We start from the raw sequence: 17,309 nt of genomic DNA, 5'->3' as shown, positions 1-17,309 counted from the left end.
CCGGCATTTTTGCCTCCTAGCCAGGGAAAAATTCAGAAAATACTGGTCTTTTTGGCTGCGTCTACACAGGTGCTCTCTTGCGCAAATACTTTTAATGCAAGAGTTCTTGCGTTGAAGTATTTGTGCAAGAGAGCATCTACACTGGCATGTGCCTTTGCGCAAGAGCATCCTGTGCCACCGTAGATGCTCTCTTGTACAAGAAAGCTCTGACGGTCATTTTCACCATTGGGGGAAGGGGGCTTTCTTGCGCAAGAAATTCCTGTCCCTGTCTACACTGGCCTCTTGCGCAAGAACACTTGCACAAGAGGCCTTTTTCCCGAGCGGGAGCATCAGAGTTCTTGCGCAAGAACTCACGGCCAGTTTACACAGCTGGCAAGATTTTGCGCAAAAACTGGCCAATGTAGACACAGCCTTAAGATGTTCGGTATTCTCTGAATTTTTTACCAGCCAGGGGCCGAAAATACTGGACTGTCCGGGTGAATACTGGACACCTGCAGGGGTGGCCCATGAGCCTAGGTGAGCTAGGCAGTAGCCTAGGGCGCTGCTGCCCCGGGCGCCCCATGATGACGTCACGGAGTGCTGGGGGGCGCCCCGTGGTAATGTCATGGCCATTGACGGCCGGGCAGGCAGGGGCGGCGATTTCGCCACCCCGCCTAGGGCGCCAGCTGCTGCAGCTGGCCTCGGGCTGCTCCTGGACTCCTAGCAACTCTAAGGTCCCTGAACCAGAGCCTGGGCTATATTAACTTTTGGGCTATTTGTTTGCTGACCTGCCCTGAAATAAGACCAGGGCCTTATTAACTGTGGTACTGTGTTTGCTTTGCTGCCCCGCCCTGCACCAGGACTTGGGGCTTTATTGACTGGGGGACTAAGTTTGCATTGCTGCTTGCTCTGCCCTCAGGCCCCATGGTTTGAAAGGAGCTGCTAGACCTTTGGACAGTTCTTTGAAAACACCCACTCAATGTGCAGCAACAGTCAAAAAAGCAAAAAGAATATTAGGAATAATTTTCAAAAAGGGATAGAGGAAAAAGAAGGTATTTTATTGCCTATGTATAAAACCACATCTTGAATACTGCACTTCATCTCAAAAAATATATATTGGTAGTGGGGAAAGTTAAAAAATTATTAGGGGTGTGGAATGGGACCCATATGAAGAGAGATTAAAAAGACTGGGACTTCTCAGCTTAGTTAGTGTTGGTCCTGCTTCAGGCAGTGGGCTGGACTCAATGACCTCCCTGTGTCTTCCATGATTCTAAGGGTACGTCTAGACTACATGCCTCTGTCGCCTCCTGGGATGAGGTTTACCTGGGTGGTCGACAAATACCTTTGATGTCGACACCCGCGCGTCCAGACTATCGCGCTGAGCCGACAAACAGCTGATTATTTAAATCGCCGCTTCATTTTACTATGTCTGGTAGCCTAATCTATATGCCTCTGGCGACAGAGGCATGTAGTCTAGATGTACCCTTAGACTAAAGGGGGGGTGATATATCATGAATGGTGAGGAAAAAGTGAACAAGAAAAGTTACTTGGTCCTATAACCTAAGAACTAAGGGTCATGAAATGAAATTAATAGGTAGCAGGTTTAAAACAAAGAAAAGGAAGTTTTTCTTCATGCAGTGCACAGTCAACCTGTGAAACTCTTTGACAGAAGATGTTGTGAAGACCAGGACTTTAATAGGTACAAACGAGCTAGATAAATTCATGGAGGTTAGGTCCATCAATAGCTATTAGGCAGGATAGGTAAGAATGGTGTCCCTAGCCTTTGTCAGAGGCTGGAAATGGATGACAAGAGAGGAATCACCTGTTCTATTCACGCTCTCCGGCCACCTGGCATTGGCTACTGTTGGAAGATAGGAGATTGGTCTAGATGGACCTTTGGTCTGACCCAGTATGGCCATTCTTATGCTCTGAACAAAATAAACAGAAATCCCACAACAGGCTGACAGCCAGGAAATAAGAAGAGGAGAGGAGGTTCCACAGTAATGAGCTTTCCTTCATAGTTTTAAATTGAGTATTACAAGCCTTAAGTGCAATGGATAGAAAAATCTGTTTTCTTATCCTTCCTTGCCACCTTCTTCCTCGCTGAGGGAGGGCGGGCAGCTTAAAGCTGAACTGCAAAGGAGAACAATGGGGCCCTGCTTTTCTTCATCTTTACAAAGGCGGGCCGGAGAGAAGGGTTTCTTCCCCTCTCATTAGTATTAAAAAGGAGCAGGACTGTCCAGAATGATCCTCCCTGCTGCTGGAGGGCTGAGGTGCGCAGGGCGAGCCCCCTCTGCCCTTCAGCGGTTAACAAAGGCGCCTTTTCTCCTGCGTGTCGCAGGAGCTCACCAGGGCAGAACTGCGCTTCGCACAGTGGGAGGGAGGGAGGGAGGGACGCGGGGGGCCTGCAGCTCTCAGCCCGGGGAGGGAGCGCCGGGCGAGCCCGTGAGAGGGGGGGGTCTGGGGCGGCAAAGGCGGGGCGGGGGGCCCAGAGGAAACGCCCCGCAGCCTGGGCGGGGAGGAGGCAGCTCCGGAGAGGTGGGGCCAGTCCCGCTGCACGGATCCTCCCCCTGCTCTTGCCACGGGAAGTGATCGCCCCAGCCCAGTCAAGGGCCGCGGAGGGGAGGCGCCGCCAGGGACCGCGTGAGTCGCCCCGGCCCGAGCAGCCCCGACAAGGGAGCCCCTGCAGCTCCCGGGAGCGCCGGCGTCTTTCCACCCTCGCTGCGCCCGGCTCCCTTGCAAAGCTCCGCACCCCCAGCCCAGCCCGCGCGCCTTCTCCCCGCGCCTGGGTGCGAGGCGAGCTCCGGCCCAGAACGCAGCGCCTGGCTCCAGGCACGACCCCACCATCCGCCTCCCTTGCCAGTGCTTCCATCTGCCCTGCTTACCGCCGCTCCCTGGGAGGCTCCGTCCTCCCCAAGCCCCTTGGCTGGGCTGCCCTGCGCTTGTGTCCTGCCTGATGCCTGGCTGGTGATTCTTGAGGGGTGCGAGTGGCTTTCCTGGGTGTTCCTGCAGTGCACGCGTCCTAACCCTCCTGCAGGGCTCTGGGCCAGGCTGTGAAGCTAGGGTTGGGTCAGCTGCTGGGCTCTTTAAACCAGTAGTTCTCAAACTTTTTGGGCTCCGGACCCCTTTAGATGTGTAAAATGTATGCGGCGCCCCAGCGGTCCACTGATTGTATGAGTTGTACCTATCCATGTTTCCAGTTTGTCAACCTCACGGAGCCCCTGGAGATGTCTCGTGGAGCCCCTGGGGCTCCGCAGAGCACAGTCTGAGAAACATTGCTTTAAACCATTGCAGGCTGATGAGCTGCTGGGCGTCTGGGCAGAGATCACAGAGATGCACCAGCTCCAGAGGATGAGGAGGCTTGTGGGGGCCAATTGCCTGCTCCGGAGATGCAGCGCTACTTGGAGGAGCTCTACCAAAAATGCATCTTTTTCAGAAGTGCTGCAACTGGAGGATAAAAAGCTCACTGGTCTAGTTTTCCCTCTCCAGGGGCTAGAAAAATATCTAACCCCCGGTGTGAATACGGCAAGTTTCCGGACTTTCAACCCTAGCCTGGATGACATCCACAGGGCAGAGGCGCTTTTCAAACCCTCCAGCAAACATGTGATTGATTATTTCAGTTCTGCTGTCCGCATGGATCATGCCCCACAGCTGTCGCAGCCAGAGGTGAGGTCATTTCCAGGGATGCTTTTGAGAGGAATATGGTACTCTTGCACCTATGGCCAGAACCCACGAGGTGGGGAGACTAGCCTTTCCTTTTCCCATCTGCTCGCTCCTGAAGTCATGTATTTGCATGCTGTCATTTAGGCGGTTGGCTTGGCTAAGTGGAATCAAAAGAGTAGCCTCAGCCGCCTCTGAACCCTAGGATCAATGAGCATGATTTTATGTAGAGAAATCTGCCCTGTACTGTCAATTCCTTCAGACTAAGTGGGGCATTTTTGCCTACGCTGGGCAGAAGAGCTAATGGAAGCACAGCTCCTGAAGGACCTGGGATCCAACAAATAAACTAGAGCCTGGCCTTTTTACAGATATCCCAAGATTTTACAGATCCTGGAAATGGTCTCAAGTTACAGTGGGAGAGGTCTAGGTTGGATATTAGGGGAAACGATTTCACTAGAAGGGTGGTGAAGCACTGGAATGGGTTCCCTAGGGAGGTGTTTAAGTCTCGGCTTGACAAAGCCCTGGCTGGGTTGATTTTGTTGGGATTGGTCCTGCCTTGGGCAGAGGGCTGGACTTGATGACCTTCTGAGGTCTCTTCCAGCTCTGTTACTCTATGATTAAGCAAGGTGGCAGGGCAAAGCCACAGGTAGGACAGTTACATGTCAGGGCTAGGGATGTTAGTGAGTACTCAACTATTCTTCCTCCCACCCCTGCTATATGAGAGGCGGGAGAGGAGGGGGGCAAACAGGAGCCAGTGCTGGGGGGAGCTTGCTTTAAAAGTGGGTTACCCCCCAGCACTGTCTCCCAAGTGCTGTTTCCTCCTCCCACCCCTCCTCCACTGCCGCTGCATCTGAGGCAACGGTGGGGATAACGAATGCTGTTCTGGCAGCAGCCCTGTCCGCTGGCCACTGCAAACGGGGGCTGCTGGACTCTGTGTGAGCCGGGACCGAGCAGTCCCGGCTCAATCTGATCTGGGACACTGCACCTCTGTGTTTTAAATGTAGTAAAAGCCCAGTGGCTCTTACTACATTTGAAATGCAGAGCTGCAGCGTGGGTGGCTCCAGCTGGCTCCAGGAGCTATCCTCACTACGGCTCTGCAAAGCAATCCTTATTGAGTAATTGTGTAATCGATACAAATTGTATTGACTACACAATTAGCCAGATAATGGCAATTTAACATCCTGAGGGCTACTAAGTTTTGTGCCTAACTTGGCCCTTCCTGCAGCTTTTTTTTTAATAGCAGCGTATGAACTAACACCAAGACATTCCCTGAAGGCAAGTGTGTCTTAGTTGTGTATATGGCCCCCATTACTGTGGTATCTGAGCACCTCACAATCTAGAACAACACCCCTGTGAAGTAGGGATGTTAAATATTGATTAATTAACTAATCACATAGGTGATGGGATTTCCATCAACTATTCGATTAGTTGATAAGGACTAGCATGGGGTTCTGCCTTTGAAATGTTGGAAAGCTGCGTGGAGCCTGGGGCCAGCAGGGAGCCCCCCCGCTGACCCCAGTCTCCATGCAGGCGTTTCCACTTTGAAATGTACAAGAACCCCAGTGGGGTTTCTTATACGTTTCAGAGAGGAAGCACTGCATGGAGCCTTGGGTCAGCGGGGGACTCCGCTCTGGGCATGGGCTCCAGCAGGCACCCTTGAACATTTCAAAGCTGGAAAGCTGCCCCTGCCCCTCCCACGGAGCTGAAGCTGAGGGGAGCTGGCTTTTAAGCTGGCTCCACCCCCCACACTCTCTCCTCCTACCCCCCACCCCTGCTGCCTCTTGTGATAGAGGCAGCAAGGGGGAGGGGGGGGCGAGGAAGCAACTAGTTGACTAGTGTGACTACTATCCGATAAGCTTTTGCTTATTGGATAGTTGCTTAGTCACTTACATCCCTAATGTGAAGTAGGAAAGTGCTATTATCCCCATTTCACAGATGGGGAACTGAGAGGCTACATGACTTACTCAGCTTCACTCAATAAGTCTATGGCAGGGTCTTGAACTCAGCTCTTCCAAGTCCTACGTGAGTGCCCTGCTCCTTGGGCCATCTTTCCTCATCCTAAGGTGTTAAGAACTAATTGGGAGTTTGCACAGTTAGGGTTGGAGAATTAACAACGGTATCTCCTTTCTCCTGTCTTTCTCCAGGTGTGCTTTGTGGGCAGAAGCAATGTTGGGAAATCCTCCTTAATAAAGGCCTTGTTTTCATTGGCTCCCGAAGTTGAAGTCAGAGTGTCAAAAACTCCAGTAAGTGAGGTTTTGGAATTCCTTCCATCTCATTGGGAAGCTCTTGACAGTCAGGGGAGACAGGAGAGAGGCTAACCATAGCTCTGCAGTAATGCAAAACTCTGGGGCTGTGTCTACACTGGGCCACTTATTCCAGAAAATCAGCCGCTTTTCCGGAATAAGCTGCAAGCTGTCTACACTGGCCCTTGAATTTCCGGAAAAGCAACGATACTCTACTGTACAAAATCAGCTGCTATTCCGGAAAAACTACTCTGCTCCTGCTCAGGCATAAGTCCTTATTCTGGAACACTGTTCTGGAAAAGGGCCAGTGTAGACAGCCCAGTAGTCTTTCCCGGAAAAAAGCCCCGATCGCGAAAATGGCGATCGGGGCTCTTTTCCAGAAAAGCGCGTCTACATTGGCCACAGACGCTTTTCCGGAAAAGCAGCCTGCCAATGTAGACGCTCCTTTTCCGGAAAAACTGAAAACAGAATAGTATTCCGTTTTAAGCAGTTCCGGAAATTCATGCCAGTGTAGACACAGCCTGGGAGTGTAATCTGGATTCTGTTTTGGCTTATGCATCTTCAACAGACATTTTTAAGGTTCATTTGCAAAAGTCTTATTACTGGAAGTATGAGGTGAAAAGAACCCAGCGTGACTCTGAGGGCAGATGAATTAGCAACTAGGAAGATAAAAATGAGCTTTGCATTTGTAAGATGAGCACACTCCATATGCAGGTCACTAGCACAAAACACACAGCCCTACAAAGCTGATTTATAGTCACTTTTTGAGCGTACTTTGGCACTTTTTAGCTAAATCCTCCTACTCAAGCAAGGGCCTGTGGAAGGTCTTTGAAGCACTGGGACTGTCGCAGTCTGCTCCATGCAGAAAGGGAGGCTGTGCAAGGGATCTCCACACCCTACAGACCCACAGAGGGAAGACTTCAGGGGCATGGTCAGTGATGCCATGACTCTGTTGGTCTACTGGCTTAAACACTCATGACACAGGCTTTTTAGTGTATTACTGCTGCTACTTCAGCACAAACTTCAGTAGTGGTTCTGGAGCAGCTGCACAGGTTCCCTGTATGTTCTGCTTCCAGCACTGGAGGTGGGGAAAGGGTTCCAAACACTCTTCCCCTCCCAATCCCAATCCATGGTCCCCAACTGCAAATTTCCCATAGACAGAAATTAGATTCCTTAGATAGGTGTGAAGACCAGGCTCCATAAAGAGGTGTTCTTGACCTTCCCAGATGACTTGTACCCCTTATAGCTATCTGATTTGTCTTGTGTACCCCCAGGCTTCACCTCATTTAAACTGCTTACTTACAAGATCAGAAATAAAAACACACACCACAGCATGCTGTTACTGAAAAATTGCTGACTTTATCATTTTTACCATATGATTATGAAATAAATCAGTTGGAATATAAATATTGTACTTACATTTCAGTGTATGATGTATAGAGCAGTGCAGACAAGTCACTGTATGAAACCTTAGTTTGTACTGACTTTGCTAGTGTTTTTATATAGCCTGTTGTAAAACTAGGGAAACATCTGTATGAGTTGATGTACCCCCTGGAAAATCTCTGGGCTCTCCCAGGAGAACGTGTTTGCCTGACTACATGTTTTGATAGTCTTTCAAGTGCTACTAGACTATTTGTTGTTGTTTCTTTAACTTTAAACATTACTGTGTTTTCCTAAAATCCTTTTTGATTCCATAGCTACATGGTAGGTTAAGTACTAGTGTTCTGCTCTAGGGCTGTAATTTCAAAATCTATAAATCCAGTACATCATGTGCTTACTGAATGCATCTCCATGGGTTCATATGGCATCTCCCTCCTCTCAACTACACAGATTTGTGTAGTCCCATTTAGAGAAACTTAAGCTTATGTATCCGTCATTGAGATAGTATCATGTTTCCACTAAGCCATGAAGTGCTTCCCTCATTCAGTCAGCTTGTCAGTTGTGTAGAATACACTACAAAGTCTGTTTGGCATCTCTAGTGAATCTAAAACACTCTCCAGTCTTCTAGGCCCATCAGATCCTTGGTTCTTGTCCATGTTCGGCTCAGCTGTCTAATGTTGGGCATAAAGTAATAATCCCCTGGTCACTTTGGAATATTTAATAAAGCCCAACTTTTCTCTCTCCAGGGCCACACAAAGAAAATGAATTTCTTCAAAGTGGGGAAATACTTTACATTGGTGGACATGCCAGGCTATGGCTACAGAGCTCCCCAAGACTTTGCTGACATGGTGGAAGCCTATTTACAGGAGCGTCGGAAGTAAGAGAGCTATTGCATACTGCCATATTTGCTCTGCAATCTCACAGAGCATCAGGACAGAGGAATGTGGGTGTTTGCACAGATTATACAAAAAGTGGAAGAGTGAAGTGTACATATCAAGAAGTTATTGCCAACAATGGAGTGGACTGTATTAGATCCTGGTATAAATGGGAGAGAGGCTAATCTTAGCTCTGGGGTAATGCATAAGTTGGATTCTGTTAAATCTTTAACTGAAATGTTAAGGTTTGTTTGCAGAAGTCTTACTACTTTTGAATTGGTGGCATTTCTGTTTTTTGAGTCCTGTTTCAAAGCTTGGATGATCAAAGCACTGGAATGATCAAAGGACTGGAAAATATTCCCTTTAGGTCAGGGGTAGGGAACCTCAGGTCCGGGGGCTGGATGCGACCTCCAGGGCTCATGGCTTCTCCTCCCAGCATTGGGGAGCCTGTGCCTATTGTGGGGCTGGACCACACAAAATCTACTAGCCCCACTGGGCTGTAGTGTGCAAGGGGAATGTGGGGAGTGTCTTTTGCCTTCTCAGTCAGGGGCCACGTCAGCAGGGTTTGTCCCTTTTTTGTGTGTGCGTGCAGCTGGTTTCTCACTTGTGTGTGGCTCCTGGCTGATTTTTCTGAGGGTCAGCTGCCCTCGACCCAAAAAAGGTTCCCCGCCCCAGCTTTAGGTGTTACCCTATATTGACGCCTCTCAGGATGAATTAGATGGGGTTAATTCTCCTTTTCCCATCTCCAGATTCTATGAGGTAGCTAGTCAATTCTCTTGGTAGTTAAGGCAGAAACAATTGCTGTTGCATTGCCCCTCACCTGTGTTACTACCTTCATCTTTGTTAGCTTGAAGAGGACATTCTTATTAGTGGACAGCTTGGTAGGATTTCAGAAAGCAGACCACATCGCCATAGAAATGTTGAAGGAGTTTGGGATCCCTTATGCTGTAAGTTACACTTTCTCTTTACAACAAAAACTAAATCAAACATTTAAACTGTCCAGCATCAAGGGCATTTTACCTTCAGCTAGATGAACCTCAACAGTAGAGCTCTAGTAGTGGGTTAAAGGTGATCTGCATTGGAGAAAAAAAATTGTGTCCCTTTTTTAATTCATAATTTATGGGGAGGTCTGACAATCTGTGTGCACTTTATTATTATTGGGGATTTTTTAGGTTTGGATTTTCAAAATTGATCTTATTTTTGGTGCCCAGTTTGATATCCCTTAGAGTTGTGATTTGAATGTTAGGTGCTCAGCATTCATATACTAGCATCCCATTTAGGGAGGCCATGAAGCAGTTTCAAGATGATGCATCTTGGCAAATATTTCTACATTTACAGTAAAGCAACATTCTTTTTTTCTCCCTAACTCTTATCTTTATGGGTCTGTGCAGCTGGTGTTAACCAAAATCGACAAAGTTCCCAAAGGACTGTTGGTTAAAAATGTACTAGAGATCCAAGACTTTGCAGAGAAACGAATGCATGGGTGCTTTCCTCAACTCTTCCCAGTAAGGTAAAGCTCACTGCTACTGATGCATTACTTTTAAACGCTTGGGGTAGGGAGGAGGAGAGGGGAGAACAAACTCACTGAAAGGTATGACATGCTGACTCTGCCTTATGTGAGGGGGAATCCCTTTAGAGAGGAGAGAAGAGGTAAGCTTTTAAGTCCCACTTTTCATTTGTTTTTTCAGATGAGACTGGCAGAAGCAGCACAATATGATGGTGGGCCATGCGGTGTGAGTTAGGGAAGTTAAAAGGCATTTAATCAGCTAATCAAACAGTCAATGGAATTTCAATTGACAAGTCGATTAGTTGATAAGGCAGGAGGGACTGCAGAACCTCAGTGTGGCTAACTCCCAGCCCTGGGAGCTAACCCTGGTGTGGCTCTGCATTGTAAATGTATTAAGAGCGTCAGGCTTTTAATACATTCAAAAGGCTGAAGCTTAGTGGGGTGGGGACCAGGTGCTAGCTGGGAATCAGCTGATTTCTGGCTCATGCCTGGTCTCCTGCTACACTTCTGCCTCCCTGTTGAGTCACTAGTTGCTTACATCCCTAGTTTGCATGCCTGAGACCACCAAACTCATTTTAAACAGACCACATATGGGCAATATCTTGGGGCCAGGTTTGTAATGATAGTTGCTTTCTTATGCATCAGAAGGATAGTACTTGCAATTATGCTGTCCCATACAAATTAATGCTACTTTGCCCTACGACTGTACACAAAATATCCCCTCTGCATGTGAGTGGGAATGGACAGAGGCTAACATGCAGTTCTGCTCTGAAAGATTAAGCTAAATGGCACCTTTGTGTAATTGCTTTGCTTCCTGAGTTGTAACTTTAACTTTGGAATTCTTATCCTGTTAGTCTATACAACTCGGGGAGAGGGAGCTGGGTTCTGTTTTGTATCCAACAGAACAGGTAGCCAGTTTCCAATTTCAGGCCCAGATCTGCCCTTGGTTAAATCTGTACCACATTACTGAACCCAGCTGCATGGTACAAATGTACAGAATGGAATTTGGCATATAGAATCTTGGATAGGTTGGCGGCTGTGTTGGAAAGAATCCAGCTTGACTTTCAGCTTCTGGGGTGGGACTGTGGCAACTTAAAAAAAATCTTTGTGTAAATAGAGCAAGGTTGATGCTGACAAGTATGTTAAGGCCCAGAGCCACAAAGCTCTTGGAGCTGCCACCCAGCTCTCACTATATTTAAAAGGCAGGGCTGCAGCAGTTCCGGTCCCAGTTTGTGCTGGCTCTGGGAGCCACTTGTGCTGTGGCTCTGTATTTTAAATGTAGTGAGAGCTGGGAGGCAGCTCCAGGAGCTACCCCCACTGTGGCTCTGCAGAGTGCCTCCCCTTATTGACTACACAATTAGCCAAATACCCACTCCTTAATATCCTTACCCTAGACCTGTGCTTTTAGTATCAGATCTGCTTTCCAAGCGTCACTGTGCCCTTATTTATTTCATATTATGTGGTCTTAGGATTCTTTTTATGGGGGGAAATCCCGTGTAACATTCTTCCCTTTTAAAAAACAGTTGCTGCAGAGAGCGCGAGTAAAAAATATTAAACATCTTGTTTTGACTGTCTTGTGAAGTTAAATTTTTATCAAGATTTGCTGCATTCAAGCATCAGTTGCAGAGTATAGCAACTTTTGGTTTTCATTACTGCAGGGCTAAACTAAATGGAAGAATTAACACCAAATTTCTCCAATAGAAAATGTTTAGGGCATCACTCAGCTATGACTTTAAACTGTTCTGAATCTGTATATTTGCACGAGAAAGACAGGTCTGTCCTTCTACCCATAACCAAATGAAGAGAAGTTGATGTACAATAACATTGTTCACTGATTCTACTCTGTGATTGTGCAGTGGGTAGAGTTAAAGCTGATACAGGATCTGTTGTTCCACAGCAATCAGGAAATTTTAAATTATATTTTAAAATGTATCAAGCAACTAGCTGATTTTGAAGTTACCCAATACTTAGAGAGATGGGGGCAGCTTAACAAAATTAGATACCTGCATTTAAAAGGAAGCAAGGACCTAAACATGTCAATATGTTTCCACAGTTCCATAGAGTATTCTGGTATCCACCTGCTAAGGTGTTTTGTAGCCCATGTTACAGGAAACTTTCCCTTGATGAATTCCTGACAGACATACCTCTCCCATTTCACAACTCATCTGATATATACTGCTCATCCAGCATAACAGGTACCAAACATATTGCTCTGAGTATTGCTTTTTGCTTTGTAAATATAAAATAGAAATTATATGGGGCTTCGTAATAAATTTTCATTGGCAAGTTAAGGAAGAGTAAATGATTGAGAATGTTGTTTGATTTTTTTTCAGATTAATTTATTGGTACTAGTTTAAACTGACAATTAAAAAAATTGTAAAGGCTATGTTTTTATAAGCTGCTGCTTGTTTCCCCTTTAAGATGACGTTAACTGTGAACCAGCTTTTTAAATGAAAGCTTAAATGTTAGAATGTAGCTGTATAGCAAGAGAGAAACATCAGAATGTGAGTGGCTTTGGCTATAGCAAGATCCACAATCCACTAATCAGATGTGACTTCTCTTTTTACCTCTATATCTATATTAAATCCATAGGGTCATCCTATGGAACGTGAACATGTTGATATATGTTTTTAGTTGTAAGACTGTTGGTGAAAAGGACAAAGAAAGCATGAAACTCTTTCCTGATGTATTGCTGTAGGAGGGCTTCCTAACGAGGTGGAAAGGATTTATCCTTTAAGAAGTTGAGGACGATGTCTCATGTACGGGCTGCATGGAGTTGTGTGGTACCTCTGCAAGAGGTAACTTCACTCTGTGCCCCAAAAGCAAATTACTCTACTGTAATAAAAAATCACTGAGTGGTGAGGGCTCTCCAGCACCTCCATCAGTTGCTGAGGTAAAGAAAAAAGCTATGACTTTGTGCTTTTGTTTAATAGTGAGGTGAATAATACTGATTTGACAGCAATTGATGAACTGGCAAACTGCTGGAAGAATTAGTACTTACAAAAGTATTTGTTGTTGTAGAGGGGGGTGAGCAATAAGTGAGCTGGATGTGGTTCACCAGGACCCTCGCAAGCTCCCAGATGCTTTATTTACGTGCACATCTGCAGGTAGGGCTGCTGACAGTGGCTGGCATTCACTATTCCTGGCCAATGAAAGCTGTGGAAAGCAACTGTCCAGCCCGCAGGTCCATTGGCCAGGAATGGCAAACTGCAGCCAAAGGGAGCTGCGAGCAGCCGTACTTTCAGACATGCAGGTAAGTAACATGTCGGGTGGCCTGTCATGGGCTCACTCTGGTGAACAGTATCCAGTATGAGGGCCACTTATTGCCTAAGCCTGCCTTAGAGAGACGTCTTGAGTATTTTAAGGGAGGAAAAAATCATTTTTATTTTTTTTAGCACTTTGGATCTCTCAGGGGAGAAGCCAAAATCCTTTAATGACTGATATGCAGTGAACTTCCATGACAAGTGAGACAGATGTTACATATCAAAATCACAGTACACTAACTGCTGGCAAAAATCTTTAATAAACACCTTAAACAGAGACTGATACACATGTAAACTGTATCTTTAAAAATTAGTAAGACTTTATATACACACATACACTTAGGACTAACAGCTCTCAGACAGCATGTGATGGCACAGATCCTGTAGTCCTTGTACATATATAGCTAGCCTTGGATTGACTGACTTGGGGGAGTTCATAGTGGAAAGGAATGCGAGACTGGACCACGTTAATTGTGCTACAGGGAAAAGAAAAAAAAAAGCGTAAGTGAAGGCTTCCATGCAACAGTTAAGTGGATCAGCTTGACTTTTATATTGGGCTAGGATTTGTTTCAGGCCATCCAAGAGATCTTCAGATAAATTCTTCAAACATACATCAGCTTTTGCATCATACTCAGCCAGGTATTTCTAGAAAGAGAATGTTAGGTGAGATTTCCAACTTAAACCAAAAAAATACATGTCTTCTGTGTCAGCACCATGTTCATCTTGTATCACCAACCACATCAGTGGTATCAGGCCATTTATCCATTGTTTAGAAGTTAAAACTGGGTTCTTCAATAAAACGTTAGCCAACTAAGCTCCACTTGATAGTAAAACTAGAGAGGTTAAGAAGCGGTGTCTTTTACTGTGGCATGCCACTAAGCTTCATAAGTTCTTAGGGCTTAAATCTGATCCCCAGGAGTTCTTGTGATTGAAAGATAAACCTGTGTTGCCTGTTGAATAATCGTGACTACACAAAAGTGAACCTGCTCTTGAGGGAGGTTTGCATGGCAGAACACTGAAGAACTATGGATAATTTGAACCCTTGTAAATGTCTGCAATTCTCTTTGCTCTGTTAGATCATGCCACTTAAGTCTGTTAATAAGTGGGGAGTGGTTGGTGGTTTTATTTTTTGCTATGTCATGGTACAAACTTTGAGAGAAATTCAAGCTTCATTTAATTGGGGACAGAATTTCACTCTTATTAACTAATGATAGAAATGTGGAAACACCTAAGCATGCCTCCTCTCTGTCCTATTCACCTTCCCATTGAATGTGTATTTCAGATTTAGTTTGGAAACATGCAAACTTGCACTTAGATTAGTGTCCTAACCAGTTACCTTCCCCAGACCTCAAGGAACACCATGAAGTTCATAAGCTTGTCCCTTTCACCAACAGAAGTTGGTTCCATAAATTTTACCTCAAGTAGCTTGTCTCTTAATGGCTTAAGCATTTCCTCTCACTACAAGTATATTTGCATTTTAGAATGGGGTTTGATGTTCTAATACTGTTGTTAATTTACATAGCAAATAACACCCAGTTCCTGGCTTTAAGCCCTCTTGATTAAAATAGTTTTCCCTACATAAAGGAACTGGTAACATCACTGTGAGGACGGAACTGAAATTAGGAGTCAGTTCTATTCCTGCTTCTGTCTCTATCCTCTTGGGCCCCTCTCTGTGCCTGTTTTCCCCTCACACATTGTGTTGCTTACTTAGAACATACACTTTTTGGGACATTGGCAATCTCTGTACAGCACCTACTACAACAGGTTGGGACCTCTAACTGCTACTGTAATGCAAGCTATAAGTCACAACCCTCCCTTTGCAAATTGGTTAATGCTACAGGAGAAGCTATTGTCAAGGCATCTTTCCAGCATGTGGGTCTTAAAAACAGAAGATCTGAACAAGCTTGGGTTGTCAAGCAATTAAAAAATTTAATCATGATTAATGGTGTGCACCTCCCCTTGAAATACCACTGCAGTACTACATGGAGCCCAGGGTCAGCGCATCACCACAGTGGTGCATCAAAGGGGCAGCACAACACAGAGCCCAGGATCAGCTAGAGTACCCAGCCAGGGTCAGCCCAAGCCCTTTTGGCATCTTGGACCCAGGCTCACGGCACATACGTGGGCCCGCCCTCTCCTCCCCCCGGGTGCACGGGCCCACCTCTGGGGCACACAGCTCATGTGCGCGCAGCCCGGGGCCCACAGCGCATGCGCTGCCCAGCCCGGCCTGGCGAGCGCTGCTGGTGTGTGTGCCACCCCGTGGCCATGGGGGGGAAGGGCACTGCTGGCTAGTGCTGCAGGCCAGCGCTGCAGGAGCCGGGCGCATGGCGCCTGATGGCAGCTATAAGGGATGTGGTGCGCCCCTCACAGCTGCCATCAGGCGCCCCTCATCAGTTTGCACCCTGGGAAGCTGCCCGGCTCGCCCATGCCTCCGTCCAGCCCTGTACCCAGCTGATACCAGGCTCTGCATTGCACTGCCCCTTGGAAGCCAGGGATCAGCTGGATACTCCGATAAGTCAGCCAACTAGTAGATTCTTGCCCCCTCTCCCTTTGCTCCCTCTTTCAGCTAGATCCTCCTATCTGCCCCTTTGATGCGACATCTGCGGCTCAGCTATGCTGCCCCTTTAAAACACTGCCTTACCTCTATGGAATCTACATGAAAAGCCCTCATCTCCAGTACATGGTACAAATTATCAAGCAGTTTCATTTTCTCTGCACTTACTGTCCTCACCGCAACCTGGAATCTGAGGAATATGAACATGGTCCCTTAATTGCATACTCAGGCCAAGGAGAAACACTTTCATTATAAGGTTCACAATGACATAAATGTTAGAAAAACTGAACAGGCTGAATAATTTAAATCCAGGTAATCTAAAAAAACACTAAGTGGAAAGCCTTTATTTAAATCTATGCTGACCAACTTTTCCTTTTGTACTTCAGTTTCTTTCTAAAGGAAGATAGACTGTCATTGGTTGTCACTATTAAAATGTAAATCTACAACTAGAGCCTTTTCACTAAAATGAATACATATTTAAGCAATTATGTATCTTAATTTCAGACTAAGTATACATTTAATATATTAAACAATATTTACCATTTTCTAGATAATTCACTTTTTGCTCGTGATTTCTCAAGCTGCATTAGGATAGAAACTGGAATTTAAACAAACAGCAGATAAAGTGTTTTACACAATCACCTTAAATGGTTTGGCTATATAATCTTTTATCAAAAGATGTTCTACATTTACAACTGAAACAGATTAAATGTATTCAGTGAATTTAACTGAGTAAATCTGAAGGTGTTGCACTTTTTCTGATATTCATATAATTCAGTCAGAGCTTCACTGAGGCCCTTGTTGGTTGCAGTCTCAATTAGGTTTTTATGCATCTATAGATCTTTCAGTTTAGTTGCACTTTTTTTTTCCTTCTGCAGCTTCCTAAGGGGTCACCAACGCGTTCCTGGGACTAAGTTTACCAAGCAATAAAGTCCTACAACTTGCTGGGATAGTGGACCTCATGCCAGCAGAGGAATACAGGCAAATCTGAAGAATTCTCCCTATAAGAGAATCAAAGCAAGGCCTCAGAAGGACAAACTTCACTAGTAAACATTATCGATCTCCCCTCCCCAGAAATTATCAATATAATCAAAAAGGCAACTGTTTAAAGAGCTGACAAGTAGCAGAGGACATCACAAGTCTGTTTTAAAAGGCAAAGCAACTGTTCCTGGGTAGAGTTGACCTACAACAGCATGGCAAAACCGTGTGGAATGGGAGAGGACCACACATTACTAGAGATACCCCTAACTATTAAATACCTTTAATAAAATAAGTAACTCTTTAAAGGTTTCCCATTTCTTCCTTTGCTTTCTAAGAGGAGCCATTGTTATCACTGACAGCCTCTCTCACAGCCCCCAATCTGAGTGGGGTTCAGAATGACTTAGCAAGAACTATGTAGAAAAGCAAGAAGCAACACTTCTCTCCTGTATCCATTAGATCAGTGATTCTCAACTGGGGTCCAGGAACCCCTGGGTGGGCTGTAATAAGGTTAGGTGTGGGGAGGTGGAATCCGGCGAACTAGACTAGGACTACCTACAAGGAATTTGGTTACTGGCCTTGTAATAAACAAGAGAAAATTAGTCTATATGAGGTTTTAAAATGACATCCATGGTAGATATGTAGGAAAAGAATAGTTACTACTTTTCATTTCTCTAGCATCTTCCTTTCAAGGATTTCAACCCACTTCAAAGAAGATAATGAATGTATACTCACTTGTGCAATCGGGAAGTATTACTGATGGAAAATTAGGGAACAGGAGTAGGGCCCAAATTTTTAAAGGTATTTAGGTAAAGAGGTAGAAAGGCACTTTTGAGAATTGCCACTAGATGCCTATACACGCTAAGTATG

The 17,309-nt window shown here is 45.7% G+C and overlaps 1 protein-coding gene across 3 annotated transcripts; it reads left to right on the top strand.

Annotated features, from left to right (window-relative positions):
• Window positions 1–2,464: 2,464 nt before the first annotated feature.
• On the top strand, window positions 2,465–16,987 carry LOC102448213 (GTP-binding protein 8). 3 transcript variants are annotated; one of them, XM_075906923.2, is made up of 7 exons: window positions 2,465–2,622; window positions 3,274–3,645; window positions 5,784–5,882; window positions 8,009–8,139; window positions 8,985–9,084; window positions 9,529–9,647; window positions 16,340–16,987. In XM_075906923.2, exons 2-7 carry the CDS (start codon window positions 3,313–3,315, stop codon window positions 16,389–16,391), a joined length of 834 nt encoding a protein of 277 aa, XP_075763038.2. In that variant the 5' UTR covers window positions 2,465–2,622; window positions 3,274–3,312; the 3' UTR covers window positions 16,392–16,987. The 3 variants fall into 3 exon arrangements, with proteins under 3 accessions (XP_075763038.2, XP_089628762.1, XP_075763019.2); XM_089772636.1 differs by lacking the exon at window positions 16,340–16,987 and adding an exon at window positions 11,698–11,783 and having other exon boundaries at window positions 2,466–2,622; XM_075906904.2 differs by lacking the exons at window positions 2,465–2,622; window positions 16,340–16,987 and adding exons at window positions 2,629–2,811; window positions 11,698–11,783.
• Window positions 16,988–17,309: the final 322 nt, after the last annotated feature.

This window comes from Pelodiscus sinensis, chromosome 1 (genome assembly GCF_052426305.1).
Source record: "Pelodiscus sinensis isolate ZL-2025 chromosome 1, ASM5242630v1, whole genome shotgun sequence".
Lineage (NCBI taxonomy): Eukaryota > Metazoa > Chordata > Testudines > Trionychidae > Pelodiscus > Pelodiscus sinensis.
Note: the sequence above shows the minus strand (reverse complement) of the source record. Positions and strands in the feature narration are given on the sequence as shown.

Bases quoted from the DNA above. Each gene is read 5' to 3' on its own strand.
- LOC102448213 (XM_089772636.1), top strand. From the start codon at position 3,313: ATGCACCAGCTCCAGAGGATGAGGAGGCTTGTGGGGGCCAATTGCCTG. The intron at 3,646-5,783 runs GTGAGGTCATTT...GTCTTTCTCCAG, and splicing joins CACAGCTGTCGCAGCCAGAG to GTGTGCTTTGTGGGCAGAAG. The intron at 9,648-11,697 runs GTAAAGCTCACT...ATGTTTCCACAG, and splicing joins CCTCAACTCTTCCCAGTAAG to TTCCATAGAGTATTCTGGTA.